The sequence below is a fragment of the Dama dama genome, chromosome 12, assembly GCF_033118175.1.
Source record: "Dama dama isolate Ldn47 chromosome 12, ASM3311817v1, whole genome shotgun sequence".
NCBI lineage: Eukaryota > Metazoa > Chordata > Mammalia > Artiodactyla > Cervidae > Dama > Dama dama.
Window position 1 is genome coordinate 25,714,617 of NC_083692.1, and position 17,091 is coordinate 25,731,707.

Consider the following 17,091-nt stretch of genomic DNA (forward strand, 5'->3'; position numbering starts at 1 on the left):
TATGCTTTTCCTCAGGGCATTAATCACATTCTCCCAGTATAATGTTGGTTGTTAAGTCTCTTTTCCCATGGACTGTAATGAGTTGAAAGGAGTCACTTAAAAAAAATTAATCTTGGTCCCCCACAGTAGCAGGTATTCAATAAATGTTCTGCAGATAAGTGAATGAATCAACACATGTATTAATATTAATCAATAGCTGACATTATTACAAACAATAGAAGCTGCAGAATGCCATAGTCTAGCCTACAAATCTATTTTCAGGAATTACTTAAGCATCAGTCTCTCTGAAAGGTAATAACATTTTACAGTGTATTTTTTCCCTACATAACCAAAATCCTTTTTCATTCTTATATTATCACATCATCATTTTTAGGGGAGGTGTTACCTTCCCTATTTTACAAATGGAAAAAAAAATCAAAGCTCAATAATACTATTTTTAAGTAACTTGACCCAGAATTAGGGAACAGGCAGGAGTATTACCAAGGTCACTTAACTCTCATATTCTTTCCTTTAGCCAAAGAACATTTCCTGTGGTATGAAATCTGGCATCAGGACACAGAAAAACTCCTTATTCATAACTTTTTATGTATGAGTATAGGAAAGAGCACATACTTGTGAGCAAAGGTGTTCTTTTGGATTTTTTTTGCTTCCAGGATTTCCTGATACATTTCCCTTAACATAAGCATGAGACTGAATACATATATACATGGTAATTACTAAGTGGGCTAAGAGACAACTTTAAATAACAATTTTAACATTATCTTACATTACAAATGAAATCTTTATTCTCAAAATGGCTTCCAAAACAAAAAGAAAACAGAACATCAAAAATGCAAAATAATCACCAGTGGCAATGAAAGAAACCTAAGAATAAGGTGTAAAAGAAAAGCTATAAATGTGAGCACCCCATTTCATGGCCCTGTTAGAGTAAGACAGGAAGCATGTATAGTATCTAAAATACTCCCAATAAAATAAAATTTTGCTCGTTTCCCCAGGAGAGACAGCTAATTTCAGAAATATGTTTTAATATATTTGCTGAACGAATAAATGAACAAATTATTAAGTGACTAAAATATGATGACTCAGCTGTTCTAAGTTAACAAAGGAAGAATGATCTATCTCCATGTGGCCTAAGGTGAACACTGGAACCTCTGTTTTGGGGTGTGGCTAGGAAAATTATACTAAACCTTGTAACGTTCATACTGTACTCTAAAGTTATGCACCCCTGTTACTACATATTACTTTAGGAGGAACAAATCAGGTTCTTACCCAATAACTGGATGTTTGAAGCCTAGCTTCTTGGTGGCCTCTTCTATTTCCTTTTCTAGCCAAGGCTGTGGGCGGATCAAGTATTTGACAAACTGGGACACCCACCACACTGCAGGATCACCATGGACTCGTACAAGTCGGTCTGCAAGGTCTTCTGGTACAGCCAGGGGTAAATATGGAGGACGAGGATGAAGACTGTCCACAATGGGGAGCTCGACTACCTGTACATTTTTGTCCTTTACTTCACCTGAGGGAATATCAAAGCATATCATCACATTGTATTGCGTGTACAAATACCATTTGACAAGAACTCACTCTGGGTGCTTTTATTGTCACAGAAACTCTAAAGTTCTATAATTTTCATTTTATAGAGGAAGTTAAGTAACTTAGGTACCAGAGTAAAAGTGACAGAGCCGAATTTCACGTTCAGGTTGGTCTGCCTCTCAAGTATGTGGCCTTTTCTTTTCTACCATACTGGGCTACCATATCAATACCTCATAACCCAGATAAAGATGGTTTCCAGCACTCCAAGCATCTAATCAGAGAATAACCATATTGTCAGTAGACATGTTCCCCTAGGCAAAGTCCTGTTTTTTATAACTGTTTTTCTTTTTAAAATTTGTACTGCAGTACAGTTGACTTACAATGCTGTGCTACTTTCTGCTGTATGGAGAAGGACAAATATCAAATGATAGAGCTGACATGTGGAATCTATAATTGTTTGTTCTGAATTAGAAAAAGAGTTCGCAAAACTTCCAGCATGTCATGATAGCAAATGGCTCTTGCATACTTTCATGACAGAGCACAATGACTCTAGAGATATCTAAAGATTACAATTTTAAGACAAGCATCTCTTAAAGAAACAAAATAAGATAGTTCTAAAATCTTTTTTTTGCCTAGCCAAAAGTCTACCTATTATATTTTCAATGGTGACCGTAATAGAATCTGTGTTGATTGTATACCTGAATAATTTTAATTTCAAGTTAGAAAAGAGATAGATAATTGCCGTAAATTATGATTACTTTTGAAATTCAACTTCTATGTACCATTAATGTTACTGCTGTTCTATCAACTTTATAATGCATTGAGAACAAACCAAGATGTTATAACCAGTATCCTCAGAGTTTATGTCACATTTTTTTTTTTTTAATGTCACAGTTTAAAGACCACATAGTATTGATAATAACTAGAAAACACGAACATACTAGGCAGAAAGATTTCACAAATATAAAATATACTGACTTAAATTTTCAGTAACAAAACATATTAACCTAAACATACAAAATAACTCCAGTTAAGATGCTGTCATTGTGCATAATAAATTAGAACCACAGTTAATCATTGGGCCATTAAAGAAAGAATGTACTTGTAGTGAGCAGACCTAGAATATGTTTGAAATACATTCACCAAAATGAAACACAGTCCTTAAATTTTGCTTTTCAATACATGGAAAAAGTGTTTTAAAATAAATTACATGATCTGGGTATGTCACTCAAACCAACTGCATGGTTATTAGAAAGTCAGTTGTAAAACTAAGGATTAGAAGCATCTGGTTAATATTCTCACTGATATGTAAAACTCATTTCAGGAGTCTTAGAACAAGACCCTTGACATATAATATATGTTGAGTGAATAAATTAGAATAAACAAATTTACCACCAGTATTGCAGTTCACCTCATACGCCAGTTAAGAAAGAGCTGGGCACCTTTACCAGATGAGAAACTGTAATTTAAGAGTGTTTAGGGAAACAGTGAGCCGTATTTTAAATTAAGCTCTAATATCTCCCTAAGGCAAGGAAAATTAGGGTGCTTTCCCCAATGTGGAGATAAGTAGTATATGTATGAGAAAGAAAAAAAGTAAGGTAGAAATATAATAAACAAAGAGAAAAAAGAAAGGAAAATCCTAGCTTCTCCTATATGACCATAAACAAAAGCAAGATTAGTACAGCTACTTTCTTTTTGTAATTTCTTCCTGAAAAGGTTATGCTAAATTTCCCATGTAACTAGCTCCAAACTTCACTCAAGAGACAGTATTACCTTCTATAAATCATTGTCCCAAGGCCTTAATTTCCGTATAGCTAGCTCTATTGACTAATTCATTTCAGAAATGAAAACTATGCTTGTACCTTCAAGACACAGAACTCAGTTTATTTGTATTGACTTATTTATTCATTCACTTGTTCAAATATTTACTGAATACTGCTGCTGCTGCATACTACACTATGCCAAACACTGTACTAGTCAGAGTATAGCCTATACAGTGATGACATGGTTACTGACTTTGAAGATTTCCAGTTCAAAAACCTCACTCAGAACCAGACTGCTTTTGGTGAAACAAATAAACAAAGGAACAACACAACACCATCATCACCAACAAACATGCTATCCAAAACATATCAATACTCAGTTATACAGTTAAATATTAAGAAAGGGGTATTCATATTTATAAATGAAAAAAACTGTCATAGGATAAAATGTTAGCCTCCTCAATAATGACATATTTTAAAATGAAAGAAAATTACATAGTACATGCTAAGTTGGAAGTTCTTTTCTTTTACTTGGTTTGCCATAAAACATTTTTATTCTACTGGAATACATATTCAAAAGAATTTAAACCTGGAACAGATCCTAGAGATAATCTTATTCACAGTTTTCTAAACTTTAGTCATTTATGCACCACCTTTATAATTTCTGCCATATCCATATGTACCATCTATACTATTTAATGTTTAAAAATTCACTTTTTAAAACTTCAATTGATTTATTTTATAGATGGTAACTGAAACTATAACTTTGCTACAAACAAAACTATGTTATTAAATTCTATACAAATTCTCTTGCTTATAAAGGGCTCCAAGTTCAAGCCAGATTTCTGGTTTTTTAAAAATTTATTTGGCTGCATGCGGCACACCGGATCTTTGCTGGATCATGCAAGATCTTTTGTTGCAGTGCCTGGACTCTCTAGTTGTGGCAGGTGGGCTCCAAGGGTGCGGGCTTCAGTAGTAGGCATGTGAGCTCTCTAGCTGTGGCACGCAGGCTCTGGGGTGTGGGCTCAGCAGTTGTGGTGTGTGGGGTTAGCTACTCTACAGCATAAGGGATCCTAGTGCCCTGACCAGGGATCGACCTGCATAACTCTGCACTGCAAGGCAGATTCTTAACCACTGGATCACCAGGGAAGTCCCCAGATTCTATTAAAAGACTGAATAAGGAATAACTCAGCTATGTGAGTCAATGTTTAATTTTTTTTTTTCCAGAAAACTGCCTGACATTCTTTCACATGCCACCTAAAGTCACCTCTAGTGATCTGTGGTAGGTTTCAGAATTTTGGGAAACACACATTTATTTAAACCCCCTCATTTTCCAGAGGAAACAGACTAAGAGTGGTTAAGAGAATTTCTCAAAGGTAATATAGCTAATAATCAGACTCTAGTGCTTACTCTACTATACTACATTCTGCTTTCTGGAACATGCATTTTTTAAAAAAAGCATTTAAGTACATCCCTGTTTACCAATGAAGTGTGCTCTGCCATTCTATTAAGACTGTTGTTTAGCTGCTAAATTGTGTTTGACTCTGCGACCCCACGGACTATAGCCCATCAGGCTCCTTTGTCCATGGGGTTTCCCAGGCAAGAATACCAGAGTGGGTTGCCATTTCCCTTTCCAAGGGATCTTCCTGACCCAGAGACTGAACCCTCATCTCCTGCACTGCAGGCAGATTCTTTACCAGTGAGCTATGACGGAAGCCCAGATTAAGACTTCAGCGTTGGTTAAAAAAAAAAAAAAAAGTGCTGCATCAGTCTTCCAGCAAGAGAATATTTTATATACACAAATTATACGTTAAAAGTTAGCACTATTCATCTGTAAAGAACCAGTGCAAACTAGCCTGGGTATTACACAACTGACTGCCCAGTTTGACCTGAATTGATACGGTCATTATTAATTATCTCATATTTCAGATGACCTCTCTGGTTGATAACCCTATTTTATCAGGTCATTCTCTTTGCCAAGGGCAGATTAAGACTCAAAAAGCTTGTTAGTATACAACAAGCCTGTTCTCTGGCAGGAGCATAGGTAGCTGTTTGTAAGGGATGATATTCACAGCTACAAGCATGCACCTCTAGAAGAGCCCTCCACCCTGCTAGTCAATGCATAACAGCTCCGTTTAAAAGCATTACTCTGCTACTATTTTATGTAACGTAAGTCGGAGACATTAGCCCTGCAGATAGTCAATTAGAATTATTAGTCTTCAAAAGAAAGGGCTTTAGAAGCTTAATATCCACCATGGCTGCTGCTGCTGCTGCTGCTAAGTCGCTTCAGTAGTAGCTAGACAGCATATTAAAAAGTAGAGACATTACTTAGCCAACAAAGGTCTGTCTAGTCAAAGCTATAGTTTTTCCAGTAGTCATGTATGGATGTGAGAGTTGGACTATAAAGAAGGCTGAGCACCGAAGAATTGATGCTTTTGAACTGTGGTGTTGGAGAAGACTCTTGAGAGTACTGAAAGGAGATCAAACCAGTCAATCCTAAAGGAAATCAGTCCTGAAAATTCATTGGAAGGACTGATGCTGAAGCTGAAACTCCAATACTTTGGCCACCTGATGCGAAGAACTGACTCATTGGAAAAGACCTTGATGCTGGGAATGATTGAAGGCCAGAGGAGAAGGGGATGACAGAGGATGAGATGGTTGGATGGCATCTCTGACTGGATGGACATGAGTTGAGTAAGCTCTGGGAGCTGGTGATGGACAGGGAAGCCTGGCGTGCTGCAGTCCATGGGGTCGCAAAGAGTTGGATACGACTGAGTGACTGAACTGAACTGAACTGATAAATTAATGGGCTTTGCTGTAATGAAAAATGTTCCAAGGATGGAAAGATTTTGGGCCCCAGTCCATAAGACTTCTTCTGTAATTTACTGTCTTGTGAGAGAAGCAGAACTCAGGAAGGGGGACTCTCCTAAAAGCAGAATTCATAGAGCTCAGACCCTTCAAAGCAAAGAGATCTGGAATAGGGTTGTCAGTTGAGAAAAATCTTCAAAAAGACATCACTATCTAGAACTTAAATCACTTAGGGAGAAAAGTTATTAGTAATTTTTTGGTGATTCTGAACCAGAAAACCTGTCTACTTTTTGGACTCAAGCTTCTTAAAGAGATTGCCCTCAAAACCCACATAGGTTCTGGCTTCCTCCAAATAAGTACAGAGAGGTAGAATAAGGTTTTAATTCTCCTCCTAAGTGTGATCTTGAATGGGTCTAGCAGCTAGGTGCCATCCCATTCAACAGCCATTCCTAAGACTGTGTCAACTGCTGGGACGCATGGCTCCAATGGAGGCTAGAGTAGGGAGCAACATTAAACAAAATATAGCAAAACAAATGCCTATTCATATAGTACCATGACTGTGTACACAGTGTTTAAGGGTATAGGCTCTGGAGTCATAAAAATTGGAGTTCAAATTCTCTATCATCTAACTGTTGTGTGATCTTGGATAGTTTATATTTAACTTCACCCCTTTTTCTTCATCTAGAAAATGGCATTGACAATAGCAATTTCCTCATACGTAAAACAGGGTATCTTACTCATCAAGTTATTCTGTGGATGAGATATTGCATGGAGAAAGCTGAATACATTGCCTGATTCACAGTAATTCTCAAAAAATGTTAGCTCTTATCCTGGGACCAATTCTGCTGAACAATTCTCAAGAACCTGGCTATTGCTAGGTCCAGGAAGAGATTTTTTGCCAAAATATCATATTCTCTGAAAAATATATCAAAGTGCCCCATTTCAGTGAGCCAAAGATATGCTCCCAAATACAGCAGATAAGGACATATAAGATATATACCCAAGGTAAATCTTGTTCATACTGTTTACCACAGGCAATAACAATTGAACACAGAGTGAACAGCAATTCTGATCTATGTGAAAGTTCTGATATTCTATCATCACTACCTTGACCAAAATTCTGTGCTATACTGAAAGCTCAGAATAGCAGTAAGTTGTCTAAACTGGTAATACTTCCTGCTCACATCAGAGCAAGGAATTTATATGCTTAAATTATATCCACAAAGACTATCTGGACTTTGGGGATTTACATTTTCTTTGCCACAGCATGGCCAAATATGACTGATTAAATTCTTACTCAACTCTCTGAGACTAGAGAAGGCATGAGTAAAAAGACCAAAAGTTAACCACCTGTGTTGATACCTCTAGAGGCACGGGGGAGATGGGGGTGGTTTCTTTGATGTTCTTTAATTTATAGGTGGCTGTTTTAAAAAAAAAATCACATAAATGTGCGAGCTCTGTTCTTTGGGATTTTAACATGACAACATTAATATTTATATTCTCATTTAATGGATGAGCTCTGTTCTCATTTAAAATATGAAGGAAAGATATACTATTAAAAAGTGAACATCTGGTCCCTTTCCTTTTGTTTTTCAACCACTGCGGCTGATAGAGATCTCTTCCTGAACTTGAATGAACAACTGTCACCTGTCATATGAATTCCGTCACTGCTCTACTTAAGCAACAACTCAAAAGACTGTTATTACTGCCAGTTTGAATGCTTGAACCAGTTGAGTGAAAAGTTCCAAATTCAATCATATGAAACACACTGCAGTGTTAGCAACATTCTTAAGAATTAGCATATCACTATGTGAACAACTATGCAGCATTCTTATGAGGTGCTTCCTGTTTTTACTAGCAACAGAAATGCCTTGCAAAAGCAATCAGGCTCATGGTTCACTGACCTCAATGATATTCTGACAGACTTAACTCTGGATCGAGGACTAAAAGAAGAGCTAATGGAAAGTATGTAATATCTTAGTGAATTATGCAGTTCAGGATAAGGTAGGCAGGACAGTGTCAAAAGAAAAAAGACCAAAGATATTTGTTTGCTTCATGGCACTAAACAGGATCCCTGAAGTCATTCTTAATGCTTCTGAAACAAATTGAGTCATTTAACTTTTATATACATATATGTTACTTTGCCAAGAGGTTCCAGACAGTCCACAGACAGTGTGCTCATAAAGGGGATGCTGACAACAGTTTTTTTGATGATTCACATTGCACGGGTCCTATAACTCCATGACTAGAGGTTTGGGGGAGTTTTTTGTCTTTCAGGAATACTTTCTTCTAATTTAGAACCTCCTTCTAACCTAAAGGATCCCAGAGAATCCTAGAACAGCTTTTATCATTGGTAAGAAAGACGAGAATGGAGAAAAGCAGTAGAAACAAATACAAACCTTAATTTCATCAAATTTAGGAAAGAGCCAAACCCCAACCTCTCTTTCTCCCATGATTGGAAAAAAAAAAAATCACGATTCCACTCTCATATTCCTCTTATTCTTTCATCACATGTCATGTCTCCTTGAAAGAAAGAGCCAGAAGGAAGGACTTCAAGGTAATAATAGCCTTTCATTCCTTGAGAATCCCTGGAAGAAGTGACAGGGTGAGCAGGTGTGCTGTCAGGATCTTGCAGGATAGAGCCTTCAGTTGGCACGCTGTGCTCCCTTTGCTGTGGGGGAGTTTTATAGCTGTCTCTGTGGTCAGAGTTGAAGAGTTAGGAACGCGATGTTTCATGCTAGCTTTACAGCTACTTGTAATTTTACACTAAGTTATCATACAATTATGTTACATCAGAAAGGCCTAATTAAGATTCCCTGGTGATAGGGTACCGGTCCATCCTAAAACCCTAAGATGCAAGAATTATAACAAGAAATTTTGGTTATTTCACGAGAGAAGAAAATGAAAATACAATCATATTGGAAGAAGAAAATAATAACAAAACAGTTAAGACTTTTGTAGGATGTGAGGAAAGAAGACAACTTAATCAAGTATGGTGTTGTGTTAAAAGTACTACAAATTACTGATAAAACAGACAAATACCTTGGCTTACTAAAACAGGAACAACAAACCTTTCTTACAGTATATGCTGTGTGCTTAGTCGCTCAGTCGTGTTGGACTTTTCGTGACCCGCTTCCCTGGCGGCTCATATGGTAAAGAATCTACCCACAATGCAGGATACCTGGAGTTTGCTCAAACTCACATCCACTGAGTCGGTGATACGGTCCAACCATCTCTTCCTTTGTCATCCCCTTCTCCTCCTGCCTTCAATCTTTCCCAGCATCAGGGTCTTTTCCAATGAGATGATCCCTACTGTTTCCTATTATATGCAACATATTTTTCAACCTGTAGACAGTTATCTATCAATAGGCCACAAAGTCTTAATCTGGTAGATCTCTAAATCAGAGGTCACTATTTATCATAATCCTATTTTCATTTCAACTGATAAAGACTCTGGCAGGGATGAAGGTCCAGAGTCTGTTCTTCCCATATGCTTTGCTCCTTCTCAATGACCTCTGCCATAAACCATTTCTAAAATAGCTCTCACATCCACCCCCTCCCTACTGGACCTCTCCATCAGTGTCTTGAATCAAGAGGTGACACTTGCTGAACACCAACCATATGTTAGGTTCTACACTAAAGATTTTCCATAACATTATCCTAATTAGTCTACAAAGTCCTAATGTGGTGAGTACTTGCCTATCCCCATTTTACAGATGAAGTAAAGTAACCTGTTTAAGGTCATTTAGCAAGCACTCAGGAGTTGAACTTAGACATTCTGATTCCTAAGTTTAAAGTCTTACTCCATCCCTATTCCACTCCCTTAAAGTTTCAGAGAAGGCCAAAATACCTCTCATGGAATGAGAGAGAGAGAGGGGAGAGGGCCAGGCTCCAGGTGTGAGTTTAACAGCAAGACAAAGGAAGAGGTAAGGCAACTCCCATGGCTAAGATCTAGATCTATCTCTGCAGCGTGCACTGGATCTAGAAATTTAATGTTAAGTGAAGGACATAGAGCGCTGGTCATTGTACTCATAAAACTATCAGAAGACGTGAGCTGTGGCTTAACAAGACGATATCATTCACTGTCACTTTGGGTTCACACTTGGGATCTCCCACGAAACTAAACAGTAACTAAAGACAGCTGATCTCAACTTTAAATTATTTATATGAAATAAAGTGCTTGTTAGTAAATTTAAAGCTCATGGTTAAGAGTTAATAATATCTTCACAATTTGAATGTAAAAAGAAAATATGAATTAGCCAACCAATGACAGTCTTATTTCCTAATAATGATAAAATAAGCTTTCCATGAAGAAGAAATAGCCTACTTCATAACAGAATATAGAAGCAAAGTTGTTATAAAAGATTTATTAAACTTATAAATCATTCTTATTTATTTACATACTTTTAACAATTAAACATTAAAACAAAAAAATATTCTGCAATCTAAGATACCTCTGTCCTTAAAAAAGCTTCTACTTTTAATTTCTTAAGTGGTATATTAGGGATAAATAGAAGTAAACAAATTTCAACTTATTCATGAAAACCTTATAACTGACTGAAGTATCTACTGTTGATGATATGATTCAAGAGTTATGGTATAATAACTGATGGCATCCAAAATAAATCATAAAATAAATACAAGTACTTGTATTTTCAGAAACATTTCCAGCCTTGATTATTATAAAAATTAACTTTATTCATATCAGTGGAATTTCTGAAAAATTAAAAAATATCATAAAAAGAACTTCTAGAGGTGATACAAAGTAATTTTCACTAGGTTGAACATACATGAAAGAGGAAATCACAATTATGTTTTTATGTGAATAAATCTGTGATGTTCAACTACTCCATCTTAAGAATAAGGAGAAATAATGTTTTTTCAGAGAACAGAGATCTGCCAAATGACAAGAGGAGAAGAGAATCATTCTCTTCTACCCGAAAAAATGAGAGCTTAGAGGGGATATGTTCAAAGCCTATAAAAATCATAAAAGATTTACATAATGTGTTCAAGATGTACTCCCCAATCTTAGAATTAGGAGTGTTTCACTGGTGCTTGAAAAAATAACTTCAAGAATAAATAAAGTCTAATTTTACACAATAGGTGAAATTCTTACAGAACTCATTACCCCAAGAGAAGATAAAAGCCAGAAATAGTATGTTTGGGGAAAAATATAAATGTTCAGACCTTGATATCATGGATGGCAACTATATCTCTTATGAAATGTCAGCAAGAACTGCTGCTAAATCAGAGTTCTGAATTGGATGAATCAATAATATGACCCCAAATGCCCTTTTTAGGCTTCAGTGCACAGGAAACAATATATACAAGATAATAAGACTACATTACATTTTGGTTCTAAAGGATGCTTTTTCTTTGTATACTAACAAACTGTTATTTCTTTTCCTTTCAGTTGGAGATAAGGGGTAGATAAACCATTGAAACAGAAGAAGATAAAAGGAGGAGGAATATATTACTTATGCCTGCTGATACTGCTTACTTGGTTAGAAAAGATTATAAAATTCATAAAATAGAGGATATTGGAATTCTGACATTGGTACCTCATAGTTAAGTTTTGTAGGACAAAACTTGTACATGATAATTTGTTTTCATCACTATCAAAAAACCAGAAAAAGGATTCACTGAGAGGTCACTGGTAGCAGGACTAGAAACCTGGTCAAACTAGCTCAAGTGAAAAGAAAAGAATACAAGGGAATTGCCCAAAAAAAAAAAAAAAAAAACAAGAAGTACAACTGTATTTTACAGAAAATGAGAAACCTGCAACTTTTTTTTTACCATGGTCTGTGCAGGTCGGCAACACTCTTTGCTAAGCGACTTCTCTCTCTTGCTCAATGCCCCATCTTGTAGCCATCAGCTTGAGTCTACAGGATTTTACAACTCAGTCTCACCCTCAGATAAGCAGAGTCTCTTGTAAGGATACTAACGTTTACTGAGATCATATGCTGAATACTGTGCTAAATGCCTATGAATATTATTTCTCTTAATTACAAAAATTACCCTACAGGGCAAGTACCCTTACAGATGGTCAGTGAAGGAGTTAGAAGACAGACCCATCAGACTCCAGAGCTGGTGTGCTCAAGTGCAAGATGAGATTACCTGCCAACAGGTGACTTGTTGGCACAGCCCAGCCTAAAGGGTTAGTTTCTCAGAGTGAGATATTCATTCTGGCCTCTACATCTGTGAATATACCTGTGTGCATGCCTGTGTATGGGTGTATGCGGGGTGGGGGTGGGGGGCTGGTTACATGATATCCGTAAGACAGTAAAGGCCTGTATTGCCCAAACAGATGTTTTCAGATGAAGTGTGGGGAAATAATAACTGATGTATAGTAAATCTTTGACTTTTAGGAATATATTATTTTTTCCTGTTTCAAAAATTTATTTTTTTCTCATAGAAAAAATGTATTATAGGCATGAATCACATTATCATCTCAACAGTGTTCATGTAGATTTGTTTTTCTTATCATAATCATAGTAAAAATATGACTATAAATGTCTATTCACAAGTTGCTCTCCTAACCTAAACCGAAGATCAGTAAAGAGGAAAACATCTACTTCTACAATCCAGAAAAAATCTACTTCTGCTTCACTGACTATGCAAAAGCCTTTGACTGTGTGGATCACAACAAACTGTGAAAAATTCTTAAAGAGATGGGAATACTAGACCCAGATTACAGGAGGAGACAGGGTGACAGAGGATGAGATAGCTGGATGGCATCAGAGACTCAATGGACGTGAATTTGGACAAAGTCCGGGAGATAGTGCAGGGCAGGGAAACCTGGTGTGCTGCAGCCCAAAGCATGGGGACTGCAAAGCGGGGTCACAAGGACTTGGACACAACTTAAGAAACTGAACCAACAACAACAGCTTAAAGAACTGCCTATTTAAGGAGCGTCTAAGAAAACCTAAAAACAAGGGAGGCAAAAAAACAAGGCTACTAGAGGAAAATTTAACATTGGATACCAAAGCTACCACAGTTTAAGAGTAAACACAGCCTAAATCCTAGCCAGATTAACATAAAACCTCACACTAAAGGACTATCAATTTCAGTTCTGTATTTACATAATTCATTATGTTCAGTTTTCAACACAAAATTGTAAGATATGCTAAAAGGCAAAAAAAAAAAAAAAAAAAAAAACACAGCAGCCACGGGATCCAGGTTTGTGTACGGCAGACATTCTAGATCATCAGACCAGGAATTTTAAATAACTATGATTCACGTGTTAAGAATTCTAATGAAAAAAGTGGACAATTTGCAAGAAGAGATAAGTAACATAAGCAAAGAGATGGAGACTCTAAGAAAGAACCAAAAGAAAATGCTAGAAATGAAAAACACTAACAGAAATGAGTGTGTTTGAGGGGCCCATTGGTAAACTGGACATGACTGAATGAAAGAATCAATGAGCTTGAAGATAATGACAATATAAACTTACAAAATTGACTGGAAAGAGAAAAAAAATGAAAAGAATTAAACAGAATATCCAAAAACTGAGACAATTACAAAAGAAGACTATACATGTAATGGGAATGCCAGACAAAAGAGAGAAAGAAAGAGAAGAAATATTTGAAGTAATAATGCCAAAATTAATGATAACAACAATCCACAGATCTAGAAAGTTCAGAGAACATACTAAGCAGGATAAATAAATAAAAAATCTGTATCATGAATGTTATATTCAAACTATACAAAACCAAATAAAAACTCTTGAAAGAAGTCAAGGAGGTAGGGGGAAATCTTATTAATAAAGGAACAAGGATAAGAATTACATAGGCCTTCTTTTCAAAAACCATGCAAGCAAGGAGGGACTGGAGTAAAATACTTTGCTTTTAAAGAATGAAAAATCAGCTGCTTAGAATTCTGTATTCAGTAAAACTGCCTTCAAAAGTAAAAAAGAGACTTTCTCAAACAAAAATTGAGGGAAACTGTCACTAGCTTCAGAGAGAAGAAAATATGTCAAAAACTCATATATACATACATACATACATAGCAAAGAGTGTTAAAGAAGGAATAAATGAAAAGTAAAATAGAATCTTTTCTTTTTCTTATTCTTTATGAATCTAATAGATAACAGTTTGTTTAAAGTCATAACAGCAACAAAATATTTCATGATCATAACTTATGGATAAGCTATGCTTCAAAAAACTAAGATCATGGCATTTGGTTCCATCACTTCATGGTATATAGATGGGGGAAAAAATGGAAACACTGACAGACTTTATTTCCTTGGGCTTCAAAATCACTGAAAATTAAAAGATGCTTGCTCCTTGGAAGAAAAGCTATGATAAATCTAGAAGTCTACTGAAAAGCAGAGATATCACTTTGCTTACAAAGGTCCATATAGTCAAAGTTATGGTTTTTCCAGTAGTCATGTACAGATGTGAGAATTGGATCATAAAGAAGGCTAAGTGCTAAAGAACTGATGCTTTTGAAGCCTGAGGTTGGAGAAGACTCTTGAGAGTCTCTTAGACAGCAAGGAGATTAAACTAGTTAATCCTAAAGGAAATCTACCCTCAATATTCATTGGAGGGACTAATGCTGAAGCTCCACTACTTTGGCCACCTGACGTGAAGAGCCCACTCATTGGAAAAGACCCTGATGCTGGGAAAGACTGAAGGCTGGAGGAGAAGGGGACGACAGACGATAAGATGGTTGGATGGCATCACCAATTCAATGGACATGAGTTTGAGCAAACTCCAGGAGATAGTGAAGGACAGGGAAGCCTGGCATGCTGCCATCCATGGGATCGCAAAGACTCGGACATGACTGGGTGACTGCGCAACAACAAGCTTGTGGATAAGTGAAATAAATGATAACAGTGCTTTAAGGAATGGGAGGGAAGATTTGGGACTACTCTTTTATAAGGTATTTGAAGTGCCCATGAAGTGGTGGTATACTGTTATTTGAAAGTAGACTTGTAGAAAGTAGACTTGAAAGTAGCTCAATTCCAGAAAAATAAATGACCCAATCAAAAAATGGGCCAAAGAACTAAACAGACATTTCTCCAAAGAAGACATACAGATGGCTAACAAACACATGAAAAGATGCTCAACATCACTCATCATCAGAGAAATGCAAATCAAAACCACAATGAGGTACCATTACACGCCAGTCAGGATGGCTGCTATCCAAAAGTCTACAAGCAATAAATGCTGGAGAGGGTGTGGAGAAAAGGGAACCCTCTTACACTGTTGGTGGGAATGCAAACTAGTACAGCCGCTATGGAGAACAGTGTGGAGATTTCTTAAAAAACTGGAAATAGAACTGCCATATGACCCAGCAATCCCACTGCTGGGCATACACACTGAGGAAACCAGATCTGAAAGAGACACGTGCACCCCAGTGTTCATCGCAGCACTGTTTATAATAGCCAGGACATGGAAGCAACCTAGATGCCCATCAGCAGATGAATGGATAAGGAAGCTGTGGTACATATACACCATGGAATATTACTCAGCTGTTAAAAAGAATTCATTTGAATCAGTCCTAATGAGATGGATGAAACTGGAGCCTATTATACAGAGTGAAGTAAGCCAGAAAGATAAAGAACATTACAGCATACTAACACATATATATGGAATTTAGAAAGATGGTAATGATAACCCTATATGCAAAACAGAAAAAGAGACACAGATGTACAGAACAGACTTTTGGACTCTGTGGGAGAAGGCGAGGGTGGGATGTTTCGAGAGAACAGCATCGAAACATGTATATTATCTAGGGTGAAACAGATCACCAGCCCAGGTTGGATGCATGAGACAAGTGCTTGGGCCTGGTGCACTGGGAAGACCCAGAGGGATTGGGTGGAGAGGGAGGTGGGAGGGGGGATCAGGATGGGGAATACATGTAGATCCATGGCTGATTCATGTCAATGTATGACAGAACCCACTACAATATTGTAAAGTAATTAGCCTCCAACTAATAAAAATAAATGAAAAAAAAAAAAAAAAGAAAGTAGACTTGTATTAGTTATAAATGTGTGTTATAATCTTTAGGGTAACTACTTAAAAGAGAAGTTGTAATTTATATGCTAAGATAAGAGAGAAAATGGGGTTATTATATAATAATCAATTAAAACCAGAGAAGGTAGATGAATAGAGGAAAGTAGTAAAGAAACAAGGTCAACAAATAGAAAAGTCACAAGTATGGTTTATATTAATCCAACTTTATCAATAATCATTTTAAATGTATGTGGCCTAAATACACTAATTAAAAGACAAGAACTGTCAGAGTGGGTCAAAAAGCAAGGCCCAACTACATGCTGTCTACAAGAAACCTACTTTAGGTATGAAGACACAGAAACATTAAAAGTGAAGGTATACAGAAATATACACTGTGCCAATATTAATCAAAAGAAAGCTGGAGTATCTCTGAATTTCAGACAAAGCAATGAAAATTATAAGTGATAGAGAAGTCTTGTGTAATGTAGTTTAGGCACACAGTCATATCTGGCTCTTTACGACCTAAAATGACAAGGGGTCCATTCTCTATAAAGACATTATGATCCTTAAAATGTATGTGCCTAATAAACAGGTGTAAGATTATATGAGGCAAAATCTGTTAGAACTGCAAGAATTCATTATTTATTTTAATTCAAAGATTACTCACAAATTCACTATTATAGTTAAAGACTTCAACATCACTCATTCACTTACTGACAGAACTAGGAGGCAGAAAATCAGTAAAGATATGATTGAACAGGATAGTATCATCCATCATCTGGATTTAACTGACATTTATGGAATACTTTATCCAGTAACAGTAGAATGCAAGGTCTTCTTAAGTTCAAAGGGAAGATTCACCAAGTTAGAGCATACTCTAGGCCATAAAACACACCTTAACAAATTTAAAAGAATAGAAATTATAGGAAGTATGCTCTCAGACAACAATGAAATTAGAAGAGAGATCATTAACAGAAACATAGCTAGAAAATCCTGAGATATTTGGAGATTAAACATCACACATAAAT

The 17,091-nt window shown here is 36.5% G+C and overlaps 1 protein-coding gene across 9 annotated transcripts in view; it reads right to left on the bottom strand.

Annotated features, from left to right (window-relative positions):
* FUT8 (fucosyltransferase 8) overlaps nt 1-17,091 on the bottom strand; it is a 306,584-nt gene that overhangs the window by 24,552 nt on the left and 264,941 nt on the right. For all 9 annotated transcript variants that reach the window (XM_061156864.1, XM_061156858.1, XM_061156861.1 and 6 more), the window contains one exon: nt 1,270-1,516. In XM_061156864.1, coding sequence (XP_061012847.1) covers nt 1,270-1,516 — 247 coding nt within the window. The remainder of the gene's footprint in view (nt 1-1,269; nt 1,517-17,091) is intronic.